The 19036-nt window shown below is 38.0% G+C and overlaps 1 protein-coding gene across 1 annotated transcript in view; it reads left to right on the plus strand.

Moving 5' to 3' along the window:
- Positions 1 to 19036, plus strand: part of MACROD2 (mono-ADP ribosylhydrolase 2) — a 2244457-nt gene that overhangs the window by 2000607 nt on the left and 224814 nt on the right. Inside the window, 3 exon segments of the mRNA XM_036750299.1 lie at positions 5767 to 5779; positions 5782 to 5822; positions 5824 to 5848. Of these exon segments, the coding sequence (XP_036606194.1) occupies positions 5767 to 5779; positions 5782 to 5822; positions 5824 to 5848 (79 nt within the window).

A 19036-nucleotide genomic window follows, 5' to 3' on the forward strand; every position in this document is an offset into this window, starting at 1 on the left:
TTAGAGCTGGGGAGACCTCAAAAGTCACATATCCCAATCCCCTCATTTTATAAATGAAGAATCTGAAACCTGCCAACATCCATGAAATTCAGGTCAGTAGCCTCAAAACCTTAGGCCGTAAACAACCACTATTATCCTCTGACAAGGAAAGGAAGAGTCAAGAAGATACAGAGATAGGGAATCATGACTGAGATTGAAATGAAAAAAGCCAGAGTACCCAGGACAAGTGATTTCCAAGTGATAATACCCTTTTCATTCACTCTACCTTTCTATCCTGGCCTCACCACCACCTTCCTCAAGCCCAGTTTATTTATTAAAATAGCCCACTAACCTGCTCTTTGGCATTTGTGGGCTAAGAAGTCTGGTAACTGACACAGCTCAATGATTCATGGCCCTACTAAGGCCTCTTCCAACCGGCTGACTCCAGGTCTGGTCTCTCCTGGCAGGCATGAGCAGTCCGGCTACCAGGCCATGAGGTGGTGCAGTGGTAGCGGGTGGAAGCAGCAGGAAGCTCCTGAGGCTACTTCCAGAGTTTCAGCATCAGCTGCTTCCCAAGTCCCTGGCTCACACAGTGTGAGGAATCTAGCAGCAGATCAGAGCGGGAGTGCAAGGAGCACGTTGTGGGCACCAGAGGCAATTACTCTTGCTGTGCCTGCTTGGATCTGGATTGTGATCCTGGTTGGGTGGTTCTTGGGGGAGGAGGAGAGCTGCTGTGACAGAGCCTGCAGTGACAGTGGGAGCATAAGTAGCTCTGAAAAACAGCAACACTTGGACCCTAAAGCTTGGGGACAAAGTACTCTCTACTCTACAAGTAGTATACCCTGACAGAAAGCTGAAGGGTCAAGTGGTTGTCATGTTAACATGAACAGGCAGCAAAAATGACTCAGACTCAAACTCAAACTCCAGATTCCTTTTTTGGTGACAAAGAAGACCAAAACATACAGTCAGAAGAAGTCAACAAAGTCAAAGAGCCTACATCAAAAAGCCTCCAAGAAAATATGAATTGGGCTCAGGCCATGGAAGAGCTCAAAAGGATTTGGAAAAGCAAGTAAGAGAAGTAGAGGAAAAATTGGGAAGAGAAATGAGAGTGATGCAAGAAAACCATGAAAAACAAGTCAACGACTTGCTAAAGAACACCAAAAAAAAAAACAAAACTCTGATGAAAATAACACCTGAAAGAATAGACTAACCCAGATGTCAAAAGAGCTCCAAAAAGCCAATGAGGAGAAGATGCCTTGAAAGGCAGAATTAGCCAATGGAAAAGGAGGTCCAAAAGACCACTGAAGAAAATACTACCTTAAAAATTAGATTGGAGCAAGCGGAAGCTAATGACTTTATGAGAAATCAAGGACATTATCAAACGAACCAAAGGAATGAAGAAATGGAAGACAATGTGAAATATCTCATTGGAAAAACTACTGACCTAGAGAATAGATTCAGGAAAGATAATTTTTAAAATATTGGACTACCTGAAAGCCATGATCAAAAAAAGGAGTCTAGACATCATCTTTCAAGAAATTATCAAGGAAAACTTTCCTGATATATAGAACCAGAGGGTAAATAGAATTGAAAGAATCCACTGATAACCTCCTGAAATAGATCCCAAAAAGAAAACTCCTAGGAATATTGTAGCCAAATTCCATAGTTTCCAGGTCAAGGAGAAATACTGCAAGCAGCCAGAAAGACCACATTTGAGTATTGTGGAAACATAATCACGATAATACAAGACTCTAGCAGCTTCTAATTAAGGGATAGAATGGCTTGGAATATGATATTGTGGAGGTCAAAGGAGCTAGGAGTAAACCAGAATCACCTACCCAGCAAAACTGAGTATAATGCTCCAAGGCAAAATATGGATTTCAATAAAATAGAGCACTTTGAAAAGACCAGAGCTGAATAGAAAATTTGACTTTCAATACGAGAATCAAGAGAAGCATGAAAAGGTAAACAAGAAAGAGAATTCATAAGGGACTTACTGAAGTTGAACTGTTTGTTTACATTTCTACATGGAAAGATGATGTGTGTATTCATGAGACCTTTCTAAGTATTAGGGTAGCTGAAGGGAATATACATATATATAGATAGAGGACACAGGGTGAGTTGAATAGGAAGGGATGATATCTTAAAAATGAAATAAATTGAAGAGGTGAGAGAGAGCAATATATGAGAGGAGAGAAAGGAGAGATAGAAGGGGATAAATTATCTCACATAAAAGTGGCAAGAAAAAACAGTTCTGTTGGAAGGGAAGAGGGAGCAGGTGAGGGGGAATGAGTGAATCTTACTCTCATGGGATTCAACCTGAGGAGGAATAAACATACACACTCAACGGGTATCTTACTCCACAGGAAAGTAAGGGGAAGGGGATGAAAAGTGGGGATGATAGAAGGGAGGGCAGATAGGGGGAGGAGGTAATCAAAAGCAAACACTTTTGAAAAGGGACAGGGTCAAAGGAGAAATTGAATAAAGGGGGCCAGGATAGGATGGAAGGAAATATAGTTAGCCTTCATAACATGAGCATTGTGGAAGTGTTTTTACATAATGATACATGTGTGATCTATGTTGAATGCTTGCCTTCCTAGGGAGGGTGAGTGGGAAGGGAAGAGGGGAGAGAATTTGGAACTCAAAGTTTTAAAAGCAGATGCTCAAAAAGAGATGTTTTTGCATGCAGCTGGGAAACAAGATATATAGGGAATGGTGCATAGAAATCTATCCTGCCCTACAAGAAAGTAAGAGGAAAGGGGATGGGGGGGCATTGGGTGACAGAAGGGAGCGCTGACTGGGGAACAAGGCAATCAGAATATTTGCCAGTCTTGGAATGGGGGGAGGGTAGAAATGGGGACAAATTTGTAACTCAAATCTTGTGGAAATCAATGTTGAAAACTAAAATATTAAATAAAAATGAAAATTTAAAAAAAAAACTAAAAAAAAAGAAAAGTAATCAAAGAAGCTGTGCTAGCAGCCTTCTGTGTGCTGGTATTGTTGGCCTTACACAGCCATAGTAGCTGCAAGTAGCATTGTTGTTGCACTTTCAGATACCTCAAACTGGATGTCCAGTAAACTTTCAGTGAATAGGCCTCTTTAAGAAGTGAGTCAAAGGATGTCCCCTTTAATCCTATTATATACATATCATATATATATATATATGTAGTGTGTGTGTATGCATATGTATATATGTATATGCATGTGTATGTATATGTGTGTATCTACATATACATACATACACACATATGTATATATACATGTATGTACATATATGTATGTATCAAACTGGAGGGCAAACTCTCAGGGTTGCTGGCCAAAGAGAAACATTTACTGTTTACATTCTCTCTAAGCCAGGAGGGGACCAAAAAATAACCATTAAATGGTGCTTGGGCAGGGACCTATTGTTGTCTAATCCATGAGATCCACAGTGAATTAGGTTCAAGGCTTGGTCTTTGGAAAGAAATCTAGCCAGTAAACCCCAGTTAACTAGGCAGATTTCAGCCATCAAAATAGTCAAGGAGTGGGGAACTTGAGGCCTCGAGGCCATATGTGGGCCTTCTTGGTCCTTGGGTGCAGCCTTTTGACTGAGTCCAAGTTTTACAGAACAAATCCCTTATTAAGGGGATTTGTTTTGTGAAGTTTTGATTCAGTCAAAGGGCTGCACTTGAGGACATAAAGGGCCACATTGGCCTTGAGGCTGCAGGTTCCCCACCCTTACTCTTGTCCTTCAGCCTTGCAACCTATCAGTCATCTTCACTACTTCACCCAATTCTTACCCAATCTGTTTCCAAGAGTTGTCAATTTTATCTGGTAACATCTCTCAAAAATGCCCCCTTCTCTCCTCTGATGCAATTATCATTCTAGTACTGGCCCTCATCTCCTCACACCTGGACTATTTGCAATAGCCTGCTGGTTAGTCTGCCTGCCTCAAATCTCATGTCACTCCCAATCCATCCTTCATTCAGCCACCAGAGTGATTTTCTTAAAACTCAAGTCTGGCCATTTCAGTCTCCTAATCAATAAACTCCAGTGGCTCCTTATCACCTCTAGGATCAAATCAAAATCCTCTGTTTAGCATCCAAAGCACTTAATAGCCTAGCCCCTCTACCCTCCTAGTATTCTTACATCTCACTCTCCATCATATGCTCCTTGATTCAGTGACACAGTACTCTTTGCCAAAACATACTTCATCTCTTGGCTATGGTCATTACCTCTGGCTGTCTCCCATTCCTGGAATGTTCTTTCTTCTCCACTCCACCTACTAGCTTCCCTGGCTTCCTTAGTTTTCCAACTAAAATCCCTCTTCTATTGGAAGCCTTTTTTTTCTGATCCTTCTTAATTATATCACCTTCTATCTTTAATTATTTCCTATCTCTCCTATAGTTTGTTTGAATGTATTTACTTGCATGCCATCTCCCCCATTTGATTGTGAGCTCCTTGAGGGCAGGAACTATCTTTCAAGTCTCTTTATGTCCAGTGCTTCGCACAGTGCCTGGTATATAGAAGACATGTAATTAATGTTTACTGAATGACTGGATAGGTGTATGAAGTACACTCTAGTTTGGAGCAGTTTTTTTTTTAGTCCAGGTAAATACTGAGTCTTTGGTGAGGATACTATTTAAGGGCAAGGGATTTTGTTTCATTCTCTATCAATTCTGAGAGGTCCCAGATGGATGTTGACCTCAAACAAACACTAGGTTGGCCTTTTTTTGGAGTTTTATGACATGGGCCCAGGCCATCTCTCATAGTTTTACTCCAGACTGCCATGGAAGCTGGATGCCTTTACCAACTTAGCTCTATATCCCATTACTTGTGGAGATTAAAAAGGTGGAGCATCGTATGTTTTTCAACTAGTTTCTTCTTGATATTCCTTAGGAGGAAGCTTTGCTTGCTTTTCCTTTTGGGTTTTGGATGAATCATTTGGTTGATTATTAGTGTCTGTTAGGTAGCCTAAGATGACATACAAAAGGCATGCTCCTTTATCTTCTTCAGAGCATGAAACTGGGTCACAAATTCAAAAGCAGACATACAGAAGCTATTCAGCATGCAATGTCTCAGCAGCAATGTTTTTGTTGTCCTCTCAGAATTTTTCAAACAAATTCCTTTCACATTGAAAATCTTGTTTAAAAAATGGGTCTGTGCACATAATGTTTTACTTTTACACTTGCATTTGTATTTCAAACTGGTATGTGCCATATTGAAAGTTTTGATTGACCCTCATGTCCCTGTCATCTAATTAACTTTTATTTCTGTTGCCTTTCTGAGTGTATTAAGTTGAAAGCAATGGCTTCATGTAAATTAAAACTGCAGAAAGCTTTTTAAGCCATTCTACAATACTAAGAGGTTCAGGAAATACATTCTTCAACAAAGGCAGACTGAAAAAGCTCTTTGCTTACCCATTTATTTTATTGTTATCCTTCTAGACAACTCTCATGTGATTTCTTCTATCAAATAGAGAGGCTACCTACCCTGTCAGAATACTGTATCTCATTTTTAGCTTACTTCAAGGTGACTTGTCATTATTATTTTTATTAGATTTAAGCAGCCCCTTTTCTCCAAGAGCTCATGGTGGCATTGACATAAACAGTAGACACTTACTTCAGATCACATTAAGCTATAAGCATGAATGATGTTATTATGTTAAAAACGAATGTAGTACAGAAACAAACAATATGAACAACAGAAAAAAACCTTTAATTTGTTCATATCATAAAGTCATGTTTACACAAAATGTATCTAAATTTGACATGAGTTTTTATTGTGAATGTCTCTTGCTTTTTATAGATGGACCGGATCATCTTTGTGTCTTCTTGGAAGTTGACTTCAAAATGTTCAAGAAGAAAAATGAGTGAATATTTCCCTATAGGTATGTGAAATAATTAATTTTTCTTGGCTGTAAGTACTTAGAAACAAAATTGGCATGATTTCCCATTGTCTCCGTTTTCGTACCACCATTTCATCTCCTTGACACGATTCTTTTCTCCTCAAAACACATCACATATCTAATTTCCATGTACATTCATCTCAAGCAGCTTGTACAGGTTTCCCCACCACCTGTACTTATCAATTTCCCATTCTTTTGGACTGTATTCGCCATTTTAGAGTGGTTCCAATTGGGACTAACTACTGGGCTAGAACCCATTTAGGCTTTCAATGAGAATTCAATACTTGAGTTACCCCTATATGAGAGAGAGAGAGAGAGAAGGGAGAGAGAAAATGAGAGAGAGGAGAGAGACAGAGAGACAGAGAGACAGAGAAGAGAGAGAAAGGAGAGAGAAAATGAGAGAGAGAGAGAGAGAGAGACAGAGAGAGACAGAGAGAGAGAGAGAGACAGAGAGACAGAGAGAGAGAGAAAGAGAGAGAAAAAAGAGAGAAGAGAAAAGATAGAGAGAAGAGAGAAAAGGAAGGAGGGAGGGCGAAAAGAAGGAAAGAAAGGGGGGAAAGGAAGGAAGGAAAGAAGGACAGAAGGGGGAGGAGAGAAAGGCAGGAAGGAAGGAAGGAAAGAAGGAAGGAAGGGAAAAGAAGGAAAGAAAGAAAGAAGGAAAGAAAGAAAGAAAGAGAAGAGAAGAGAAAGGAAGAAAGAAAAAGAAAGAAAGAAAGAAAGGAAGGGAGGGAGGAAGGAAGGAAGGAAGGAAGGAAGGAAGAAGAAGAAGAAAGAAAGAAAGAAAGAAAGAAAGAAAAAAGAAAGAAAGAAAAGAAAGAAAAAAAAAAAAAAAAAGAAAGAAAGAGGGGAGGGAGGGAAGGTGGGAGGGAGGGAAGGAAGGAAGGAAGGAGCGAAGAAATAAAGAAAACACAGGAAACCAGCCTTTTCTCAGAATACTTGGGGGAAAGTTAGTCATTCATCTTCTGTCACACATCTATTTAAAACTTAAGAAAACCTAAGGGATAATAAAGAAAGCAGACTCTTGAGTAATTGATTTACTTTGACTAAATGTATCATTAGTTAGATTCTGTTTATTTCTATCAATTTTTTTCCTCCAGAATTACTTTTCCTGCCTCTTAAATCTTTGGCTTGTTTAATGCCTTGTTATTTTTATTGCACTGTTAAAATAACATTGCACAAAGTGTCTTCATTAGAGGTGGCGAGAGCGGCTTCAGGAAATTTCGAGCCAACTGCACATTGTTGGTTCAGACTTTTCTGACAGCATCCTTTTGAGATTTACATTTCCATTAGAAGTGGCCTTTTATTTAATCGGTGACTTTGGCAGGTGGGAGAGTGAATGAATGACTGCCTGAACAAACTTACCCCTCTTAAGCAGTCCATCACACTGAAACACTGGAGTAGAAGGAAGTGCAAGGAGATTAGTGGAAGAAAGATACAGCAGTCCAGAGTATGTTTACACTACCACTGAAGAGGCTCAGTTCTTTACTTCAGAATAAATGGTGTCCAATTTATTTATTGCTAAGTGAAATACCTAAGTGCCCACAAATTGGAGGAATTAGTTATTATGTAACCTGTAGAGGGTTACATTTCCTTAACTAAAGTTAAGTTCACGATCATAAACTCCTTGAGGACAGGTATTGTGTCTTCTATTTAAGTTTTTCTAAGAGATTGTAAGTTCCTCGGGAAGAATGTAAACTCCTTGAGGACAATACCTTTACAATTTTGTGTGTGTGTGTGTCCCCAGTAGTTTTTATAAGAGTACAGAACACACAATAAGTCCCTAACAATGTTGAGTTGAATTGAATTGCAGCATCTTATACTCAAAATAGTGGCTTTTGTCTTACTGTATTTCCCCTGAAAGCCACAGTTAAATATCCTGTCCTAACCCTAGCTTTTGAGTTTCCTTCTGTGGGATTTCATGATAACATAACAAAGTTGTCTTGCCAGACTGATAGAAATGTCCTTGTGCCTCATAGGAAGCACAGAGTAATCGATAGACCTTTGAATCCTTGGATTAGGATTATTTTGGATTTCTCTACCACATTTTTTTCAAGCAAAAACCAATGTGTTGATGTTAAAATGAGAGAATTTTAAATAATTGAATACATTTGAACTATTCATTCTTATAAATATCCACCCATCAAAATTATTTCCAATATCTAGAGACTCAACCTAACTCTACCTTTAAGTATTTTTAAAATCCAACCCCTGAACCATATTAGAAGCCTTGAATCTATTAAGAATAATGTAAATAAATTAGTAGTACATGAAACTTTCTACTATAATTCGTTTTTAAGTTGTATCTCAGTACTTGAGCTAGTGAAATTTTATTGGAATCATGCTACAATTGCGTATCAGTGAATTAAGAAGCACATAATGCTCATAAAATTATTCCAATGCATATTTATGTTAAGTATATATTACAACTAAATGTCAAAAAACTCACAAATTTGTTGAGTATTTATTTAATTTTGACACCAGTCATTTATAAATTCTAAATACGTGATATGAGAAAAAGACCTCTAATGGATTGTTTGAGTGCTAAAACAGGCAATATAAATTCAGTTGAGATAACATGAATTCACTGATGATTTATAACTAAAACATCTTTGGTAAAATTAATTTATTGAAAGTGGCTTTTTTTGCTGTCCTAACTAGAATTTCTCTTTCTAATAGACTATAACTAGTAATTTAGAAATAGACAATTTTTAAAGATTCTTTTTCAATATGATGTTGTCATCAATAAAAATGAACATTTAAGTGTACAAAACAAAAAATGAAAAAGGGTTGTATGTGAACTTCTGTTGAGTAGTTGCTCTTTAAAAGTCATATATTATTTGTATGTACACACACACATATATTAATTTAACATAGTAACACTTTTTGTTCCCATCTGAATTTTTGTTTCTATATATTCAGTTTTATGGATGCTCTTCTGTTTTTGCAAATGTATCGCTATCAATTAGGTCACCATTCTTCCTCATCCTCCTTGGAAGCTCTCCCTTGTAAAGCCATAATAAATGTAGCCAAGCAAAATAAATCTATACATTTGCCATAGCTGAAAATGCATATCCAATTCTTTACCCCTAGTCAATTATCTCTCTGCCAAGAAGTTCTTTGGTTGCTTCATCACCAGCCTTCCAATGTAACGATTAAACACTATGTTGATTTACCCTTTCAAGTTGATTTACCCTAAATTACCTATGTTAATTTAATGCAAGTCTTTCTCCTGGTTTTGCTCATTTCACTATGGATCAATTCATGCAAGTATTTTTTTCCCAAAATTTCTCTAAATCTATCTTTTTTAAATGTTGCAGTAATATCTCGTTACTTTATTATGCCATAGTTTGTTCAGCAATTCCCTCAACTGATAACCTGCTTTTTTCTGCTACTTTGCTATTATTAAAAATACTAGGAATATTTTTGTATGTATGCATTTTTCTCCTATGTCTTTGACTTCTTTGGGTTATATGCCCATTAATGATATCACTGGGTCAAAGTTTACCCGTAGTGTGATGAATGTTCAAATAATACTTTCATTCATTAATTCATTCAACGTTTATTAAGCACTAATAATGTGGCAGTTAGGTGGCACAATGGATTGAGCGCCAGTCCTGGAGTCAGGAGGATCTGAGTTCAAATCTAGCCTCAGACACTTACTAGTTATGTGAGCCTGGGCAAATCGCTTAAATTAAACCTGCTTAATTCAGTTTCCTCATCTGTAAAATGAGTTGGAGAAAGAAATGGCAAACCATTACAGTATTTTTGGCAAGGAAACCCCAAATGGAGAATAGAACATGACTGATTGAATTCAACAACAACAACAACAATGCGTATATACATTGTGTATATCCCCTACAGAATATCATCTTCTTAAGGGCAAAAACTTCAATTTATTAGGGCAGCTAGATGGTGCAATGGATAGAGTGCTGGGCCTGTAGTCAGGAAGACTCATCTTTGTGAGTTCAAATCTGGTTTCAGATACTCAGTGACCCTAGGCAAGTCACTTAACCTTGTTTATCTCACTTTCCTTATCTGTAAAATGAGGTGGAGAAGGAAATGACTAAACACTACAGTACCTTTGCCAAGAAGATCCCAAATGGGGTCACAAAGAGTCAGACATAACTCAACAATAATAAGAACAATAAATTATAAGCAGTATACTGTACTATGTTAGACATTAGAGGAATACAAAGCAAATAAAACAAGCTACCTTCCCTCTTGGAGTTCTTAGTCTCGTTGGGATGATAAATAGGCACACGGTTAAATAAAATACAAATCAGTAAAAGTAAAAGGGGAGGGAGGAAGGGAGAGAGAGAGAGACAGAGAGAGAGAGACAGAGAGAGAGACAGAGAGACAGAGACAGAGAGACAGAGACAGAGACAAAGAGACAGAGAGCAAAGTGCTTTAACCTCAGATAAGGGAGAGAGCACTTCCACTTTCCACTTCTAGCTTAGAGCACTTCCAGCTTAGGAGATTAGGGAAAGTTTCATAGAAGGAGTGTCATTCGATGAGGCAGTCTTTAGTGATTATCCTAAGCTACCACTAAGGGAGGCCTAATATCCAGAATGAGGGAATTGATTGCTCTCTTGTACTGTACCTTATTCAAACCGCCTGTGGAATATGGTATTCAGTTCTGAGTGTGACAGTTTAGGAAGGACATTGATGAGCTAGAAATGGTCAAAAATAAAGCAATTAGGATCCTGAGAAAGCTGGATGAAAACCAGCATCAATTGAAGTAATTGAGAACTTTTAGTATAGAAAAAAGAATCTTCAAGGAAATGGTGCTTATGAGACTATCTTTCAAGTACTTGAAGGGCTGTTGTGTGAAATAAAGGTTAGACTTGTTCTTCCTGGCTCCAGAGGAGGGAACTAGGAAAACTGATTGGAAGCTGCAGAGAGGTAGGTTTTCATTTATCACAAGGAAAAACTAGAATCTGTCCAAAATTGGAATGATCCTCTACAGAAGGTAGTGGAAATCCTAGGACTGCCTTCAAGAAGATGGATGACTCTTTACTTGTGATTTGGTAGAAAGACTTTGGGGCTAGATAGAGGATGATTTATATGTCTCCTGAGCTGCCCTCCAAATCATTCATTTATTCAGTGTCTACTACGCACAGGACATGCACAAAGATAGAAATGATGCAAACTCTGCCCTCAGAGAGTCTATATTCTGCTTTCTACTGAGGAAAATCAGCATGCACCCAAGAGATAGATAGATAGACAGACATGTATATAGATACACACACATACATATATACACACTATTTATACATCACATACATATATATACATATGTATATACACATGCACATATTCACAAATCACAAAGTAATTTCAGAGAAGAAAATACTAATATTTAAGGTTATCAAGAAAAGCCTCTTCTGGGATATGGCACTTATGCTGAACTTTGAAGGGATATAGTGTTGCCGAGAGATAGAGATGAGGAAGGAGTACATTCCAGGCATCATGGAGAAAAGTAGACCATGCAAAGGTATGAAATATAGACAGTAACAATTAGCCCAGTTTGGCTGAATTGTAGTATGTATGGGAGGGGAAGAAATACAAAATTGAGAATGGAATGATAGTTTGGAGCCCATAGGTAAGCATAGATACTGCTGACTTTAGTGTTCTTTGAAAGGCAAAGGAATTTTTTTTCTTAGAGTCAATAGAGAGCTACCAAAACTTCTTTAACCGGAGGGTGACATGTGCCGTACAAAAATCACTTTGGAAGCTAAATGGAAGATGAACTAAAGAGTGTAAAGACTGGAAATAGGGAAGCTGATTTAGAGACCATTATAAAACTCTACATGAGGGGTGATGAGGGCCAAACTAAGGTCTCTATATGATTTGGAGAAAAGGAATGGATATGCTGTGGACATAAAATAATGAGTTCCATTTTGGATAAGGTGAGTTCGAAACACCAATGGGACATCTAGGAAATATCCAGTAGACAGCTGGTGATGAGAGACTGGAACTCAGCACAGAAATATGAATGGTAAATATAGTTGTGTTAGTCTCCTGCATAGAGACGAACTGAGCTCATAAAACCTGATGAAATCAGCAAGAGAGAAGGAATAGGGAGAGAAGAGAAAAGAGTTAAGACAGAATGTTGAAGGACACCCGCATTTGGTGGGAGGGGCATGAATGAAGATGCAGCAAATGAGATTGAGAATGAGTGGTCAGATATGTAAGAGAAGAACTGAAAGAGTAGTGTCATGAAAACCCAAGGAGGAGAGAGTATCCAGGAATAGAAGGTGGTCAAATATCAACAGCTGTGGAGAGGTCAAGAAAGATGAGGTCTGGAAAAAGGACATGAATGTTTGCTAACTTAAATCCTGTGATTCTTTATTGTATGGATTAGATTTCAAAAATTACAGCTTAGGGGAAAACAATTCCAGGAGTAAGACGCAACAGGAATACAGACATGTATCTATGAGACCAAAGAGTGTGTTCACATTATGAAATAGGGTTCTTCAGCTCTTTTAGTATAAGCAAGAGACACTACAGAGCTCAAATTAATTCCAAGGCTTTAGCATGAACAGAAGATGCTTTAGATGAACTGCCAAGCTCCTCTCCTAATCTGGTTTTCTCTACCCAGCTCTCTCTCTCCCTCTCACTCTCCTTCCCTCCCTCCATACCTCCCTCCCCATATAGTAGCTTCACAGCATCCTTCCTCAGAAGGTTTTCTGATGATGGCAAAATGGAATTTTATCATTGACTTTTCATGCCCAATTCTATCACCCTCCTTGAGTTCAAGAAATACCATTATGTGCATGCAGAGAGACAGATGGATGTGGCAAAACTAGAAGACAGGACCATATTGCTGTGAAAAGCAACTAAAAAGTGCCTGTCATAAAAGGGGGGGTATTAATGTAAAAGGAAAGAAAATAGCAGAGCTGATTTTTCCAAACAGTTCCCCTATCTTCCTGTGGGGTGAAGCGTTTTTGATTTTCTACTTCCAGATGTATTACATGGAAGTGCAGTTTGACAGCTTTATGAAATTACCCTATACTTTAGTTTCAAATAATTTATAGTTACAGAGTATCACTATATGGCCTCCAGCAAATAATATTTGTATTATTCAACTCAGAAATTCGTTTGTTCTTCACATAAAGGGAACATGTCATCCTGTATGTTGGATCTGTTGCCTGTAGTTTTCAGTAGAACATAAAAAACCAGGAGAATTCACTGCTTGGAATATGGAAGTCATTTTAGGATTTTCATCTGAGCCTTCACAGTGAAAGTTTAGGACATTTATTTTTGTACCCTGCTCCTTTAACAATATAGAATTTATAGTCATAGGCATCTATCATAGGTTTATAGTGCAGTAAGTAATCTCTAGAGGCCCCACAACCAGTTCTCCTTTCAAAGAGCCCACGTTCAGTTCTGTTTTCCATCCACTCGTATGTCTGAACTCAGATCCACTCACTGTCCTGAGACCAGTTCCTGTCCTGGCTAGAGGTACCTAAGGATCTCTGATGAAGGCAACATTATTCTCATACTTTAGTTGATTCTGATTCCTGGTGTCTTAATCTAGCTTTTCTGTTTATTTGAAATTAGTACTTTTATCTGAACTCACCTTGGATATCCCTATTTCCTTGGGTTTTTTCTTTCCTTTCCACATTCTTTACCCCTAATAATGGCCAGCCCTTTAGTTTCTATTTTGGCTTTCTAGAATTTTAATCTCATACCTGTTAGAACAAATTATCCACCTGATCTTCTCTGACCACTGATAAACGGTCTGGCTCGTCCAGCCCTAGCACCCACCTGGTACCACAGTAGTAGTTCTACCTGGAATATGGAAGTGAGTATGTATATGTGTGTGTGTGTGTGTGCATATACTCCCAGCCCACCCCCAAAATGTGTGTGTATATAGTATAGTTTGCATATATACCCCATTACCACATATGTGTATATATGTGTGTGTATGTTCACACACATATAAATACAAACCCATGTATGTATAGATGGGAGTACATGCATATACATACATACATGCATGCATATAGATACAGGTATATACATATATGGTGTGCTTGTAAATGTCTAACAACCAGCCCTCCAAAAGGTGGCCCAACACACTACATTTAATCCACATTATTAACTTTTTATCCATCATTTTTCTAAGTATATACTATCAACAAAACAATAAATCAAGCCCTGATTTTTAGTGTTTGCTGATTTCTGAGGTATAAATGGCCATGCTGAAAATATAATAATCAGCTCTCCTGAACCAGTCCGAGCTGGCTCCAGCATACTTCTGTCTGAAGTATATTCCAAGGACTAAAAGTTAACATAGGATACTAAAGAACAAACATATTCATAAACTAGTCTCTCTTCACATATTAGACAAATAAGCTAATTGTTTTGCAAGCCCAGAGATTATCCATTTATTTTTAAGGCCCGTTAATGCATGATATCGTTTTGGAATCTAACAAATATACTTAAATTTCACAAGTCTTGAATTTCACACCAGAGAGGCAAGCTTAGTCAATTCTTTCACACGGAAACATCTATGATTGAATAATAAAACATTAGTTAAACAAACTGGCATTTACCTTTTGGAACTGAAAAATAAATGCATGAATTTCCCAAATGATCTTCCCCACTGGGAAATTAGCATAACCTATTCGCTCCCTGGGTGATATTACTGATGGTTGTTCTTTTCCAGAATTTCAGGTTAAGGAAGCTTAATATGATAGGAGCATATTAAATTCCAGAATGGAGATGCTCATCCCCAAGTTAACACACATTCCTAGGGAAGAACATTTGTTTCTTCTACATTTGAGAGGTATAGTGGAGCTATATCGGGCAAGATATGAAAACTGACTGCATGAGGGAAATGAGGAAAGGGTTGAAAAAGATTCTGAGGTTGCAAACCTGAGTGAAAGCAAAGATGGCGGTGCCCACAGTAGAAACAGATAGAAGAAGTCTTTGAAGAACATATCGTAGTATGACAGGATTGCATATTCAAACTTAAAAGGGATCTTAGAAATCATCTAGTCGAATCTTCTCATTTAACATATGAGGAAACTGAGGCCTAAAGAGGTTTGCGTTTTTGTATAGATGATTTCCCCGAGGTCACACAAGTAGCCAAGATCTGAAGCCTTGTCCGTTGGTTTCAAATCCAGCGTTCTTTCCTCTATATCACCGTCTTGCAACTTGACAAGACAATCCAAACTAATTCAGTTGATAGAGGTACATTTGATTATTTTAATGAACTGACTCATGTGATAATTGAGAAAAATAAATTGCAAAATGTAGTTTGGAATTGAGAAATGAAAGGGTTTAAAGACGTGTATACTGTTCAGATGAATCACATCTGTGTGCCTTGAATATTTTATTTTAGAAGTGAAATCCATAAACCAACAGGCATTTATGAAGTGTCTGCTACTGACATATATAGAAGGTGATACAAAGGTAAAATGCCTGCCCTCAAGTCAGCAAGCATTTACTAAGGGCCTCCTGTGTGGCAAGCACTGTGCCAAGCACTAGGAATACAAAGAAAAGAAAATGAAAGCAGTCCCTTCATTCAAAAAAATCCCAGTCTAATGAGGTTAACAGCATACAAACAACCCCATGCAAACAAGATATATACGAGATAAACTGGAGATGATTCACTCAGGGAAGGCACTGGCATTAAGGAGATGGGGAAAGGTTTCTTGCAGAAGGTGGGATTTTAGCTGAAAGTTAAAGGAAGCTAGGAGATAGGGATGAAAAAGGTAATTCCAAGCATGGCAGACAAGCAGTAAAGATGCCCAGATTTAGAAGATTGAGTGGCTTGTATGAGGAATAGGAAGGAAGCCAGAATTACTGGATTGTAGAGTATTTGGATGTTAGTAAGGTAGTCTAGAAAGGTAAAAAGGGCTAGTTGACTTTAAACTGTGAGGAATGATTTGTGTGTATATGAGTGTTAGTGCACATATGTATCCATGGGTGTGTGCATCTGGACCCCAACCCTTCTCTCAGCTGGCTTAAAAAGTCACTCCAAATTTGTACTTATGTTGACAGGTGTTTTTGTTCTATTTTGTTTTTTTTTTTTCTTAGAATAGGATAGAGCATTAGGGCAGCTAGGTGGCGCAGTGAGTAGAGCACCAGCCCTGGAGTCAGGAGGACCTGAGTTCAAATCTGGCCTCAGACACTTCACACACGTACTAGCTGTGTGACCTTGCCCTGCCTTCTCCCCTGGAAAAAAAAAAAAAAGAATAGGATAGGGCATATTGCTACAATTGGCTCTCAAGGTTCTGAAATGGGGATGTTATGCAGTTACTTCTTACAACTGTAATTCCTGGGTTCGCACTGTTGTGCTTCCCATTTAAGCAAATTAGACAAGACATTACCATTAACTCTTAATCATGAAACATTTACTAAATGTAATACAAAACAAAATAATTACATAATTTAGTTCACATGTAAACCTTGCACTATCCTACCAATACATCTCAGTGTCTGTGGGAAAAGTGAGCACAAGTTTACAAAACTAACAGGGAGCACATGGGCCGTGAAATTCCCAAAGCATTTCACAAGGCCTTCATGTCCTTCCTTTGTTGATGGAACAAAATATACCACAAGTTAATTGCTGGGTGAAGCTGTTTCTTTACTGGCTGCTCTACTTGAAAAAAGGCCCCTTGGTTGGGCTCTGAAGCTGTTTTATACTATTAGGAAAAGTAGTTCTGCGAGTCCTGGGCTCCTCAGAACTATTCAGATATGATCACTTGGCTATACTTTAAGTGGTTTATTCCTCTTAGGACAAAAGAAGCAAAGGGAAAAACTAAGAAGCCTCTCCTTTCCCCAAACTGCTCTGTTAAGCAACACAGGATTTTTCTTCCTCCAATCAACTAAGTTCCCAGCAACACTTGCAAAACTCTTGTCTTCTTCCATTAAGCTCAGGGTTAGGTTAGGTGACAGGCAAGCTCTAAGCCCTTCTCAGATTTCAATCTAACTGCCTTTCTAGAGGCCATGCCCTCATCTGGACTCAGCTAGGCTATGTTCCTTTAAAGCATGAATAGACAGTCTCAGTTCTGAGTCCTGTACTCAGACCTACCAGAGCTTGTCTCCTTTCAAGAAGCAAGTAGGAAATCTTTGACCTGCTTCTATATTTTTTCCTGTTTCTCTCTCATATTTGCTTTTTTGATATCCTGAATCTTCTTTCTCACTTTATCTTCTACCTCAAAGCAAGTTCTCCTTCTATGAGGTGACTAACCTCTTTCTTAGAGCAAGAAACCAAAATTCATATTTTTGTCATACATGCTACTAAAGGCAATATACAATTGACCCACCATCACAAAAAAGTTATGGTTACCAGGATTTCCTTGTTGTCAGTCTAAAAGTTCCCATAATAGTCATATATAAATTAGTTCCTGAGAAAGAGAACACTTTGATCATCTTTGCCTTCAGCCTAGGTACCACAAGGGCAGATAGGTGGCAGAACGCTTAGAGTGTTGGACATGCTGTCAAGCATAACTTGGTTCAAACCCTTCCTCAGACATTTACTAGCTGTTTGACCCTAGACAAGTCACTTAATCTCTATCTTCCTCAGTTTCCTCATGTATAAAATAGGGATACTAATGGTATCTACCTCCAGGGTTGTTATGAGAATAAATGAGATATTTGCAAACTTTAAAGCAATACACACACACACACACACACACACACACACTTTATATGTTAGACATATTAAATTTGTTTGGTTTTGATGGGAAGAAATCTTCACATAGAATGTAGTGCTTGAGGTAAGCTTTGATGAAAACTAAGGATTCTAAGAGGCAGGCAGTCATTTCCAGGCTTGGTGATAGGAAATGGACTATCATGTACAGGGAACAGCAAGACCAGATAGCTAAACTAGATTGTGTGAAGGGGAATAATATAAAATGAGGCCGGAAAGGTGGCTTATGAGGAACTTTAAATACCAGACAAAGCAATTTGCACTACATCTTAGAAGCAGTAAAGAGCCCCTGGAGTTTATTAAATAAGACAGTGACATGTCAGGCCTATGCTTTATGAAAAACACCATGATCACTAAATAAAGAATAGATTGGGGAGTGGGTATATGAGGCGAATACACTAATTAAGGGGCTATGCTAATAATCCAGATAAGAAGTAATGAGGATCGGAACTAGTGTATTATCTATGTGAGTAGAAAGAAGAAGATAGAAGTCACTACATACAGTAAGCACCAAGTGATAGCACAAAAATGAAATTAATTCTTCCCTGTTGAGTGGAACACTATCCTGCCATAGATGTGGAAGACATTGTCAAGGAGTAGCTTAACTAATGCAGATGTTCTGTGTTGGCAAATTTGGACAGAACCAGGATAACTCTAACGTTAGGCTTGGGAGTTGAGACATGATATTAGGAAATGGGGAATTGGTACAGGTCAACGAGCAGGAGAGAGATGTGGCGAAAGGTATTCATTACCTAGAGACCTTGAGCTATCAATGGCCACAGTTGAAATCTTTCAATACCACCAAGAGATCCACATTGTATTGAATTTGTTGATTCTTTGATTTAGTTATATCATAGGAAATCCCTTCCTTTTTATGGGAGAAAATGTAATTGGGAACAAGCACAGAATGATGAATACGGATAATTATTTGAAGGCGGGATATTTATTTGTTATAAAAACTAAACAGAACCCTACAAAGGATAAATAGAAAGGAAAGTAATATTAACAAACATTCAGAGAGCTTGCTATATCATATAATGAAATTTTTATATAATGTTAATTCTTGATTTAGGAATTTTTGTTCTTTTTTTTAAAATAGAGGATAGGTAGAGCCATGATATAATCTGTTAAAAAAAAAAAGGAAATTCTTCACAAAGGTAAGAATCCAAAAGAAAGTCACTTAAATGTGACTGTAGGACTGAGAAAGCAGGCCAATAGGTAACCATTTCCTTTCAAAATGGAGGCTTTCTTTTTTTGCTATTACTGCCTTGCAGATTTTTAAGCATAGCAAATCCCATTTCAAAGTATAAGGATTTTAACAAATTACAGACCAAAGGAAAACTGCCTACTTGGCCTAAATGATACATTTTGTTCCAGTGGTTAATTTACCAAAGGCATCACACAAAGTAACAAGATTTGGAACTTTCAAAAATCCAATTGTTTGCTGGAATTCTGGACACGCGCGTGTATTCAGTACATATATTACATAGAATGCTTCTGAT

This window comes from Trichosurus vulpecula, chromosome 3 (assembly GCF_011100635.1).
Source record: "Trichosurus vulpecula isolate mTriVul1 chromosome 3, mTriVul1.pri, whole genome shotgun sequence".
Classification (NCBI taxonomy): Eukaryota; Metazoa; Chordata; class Mammalia; order Diprotodontia; family Phalangeridae; genus Trichosurus; species Trichosurus vulpecula.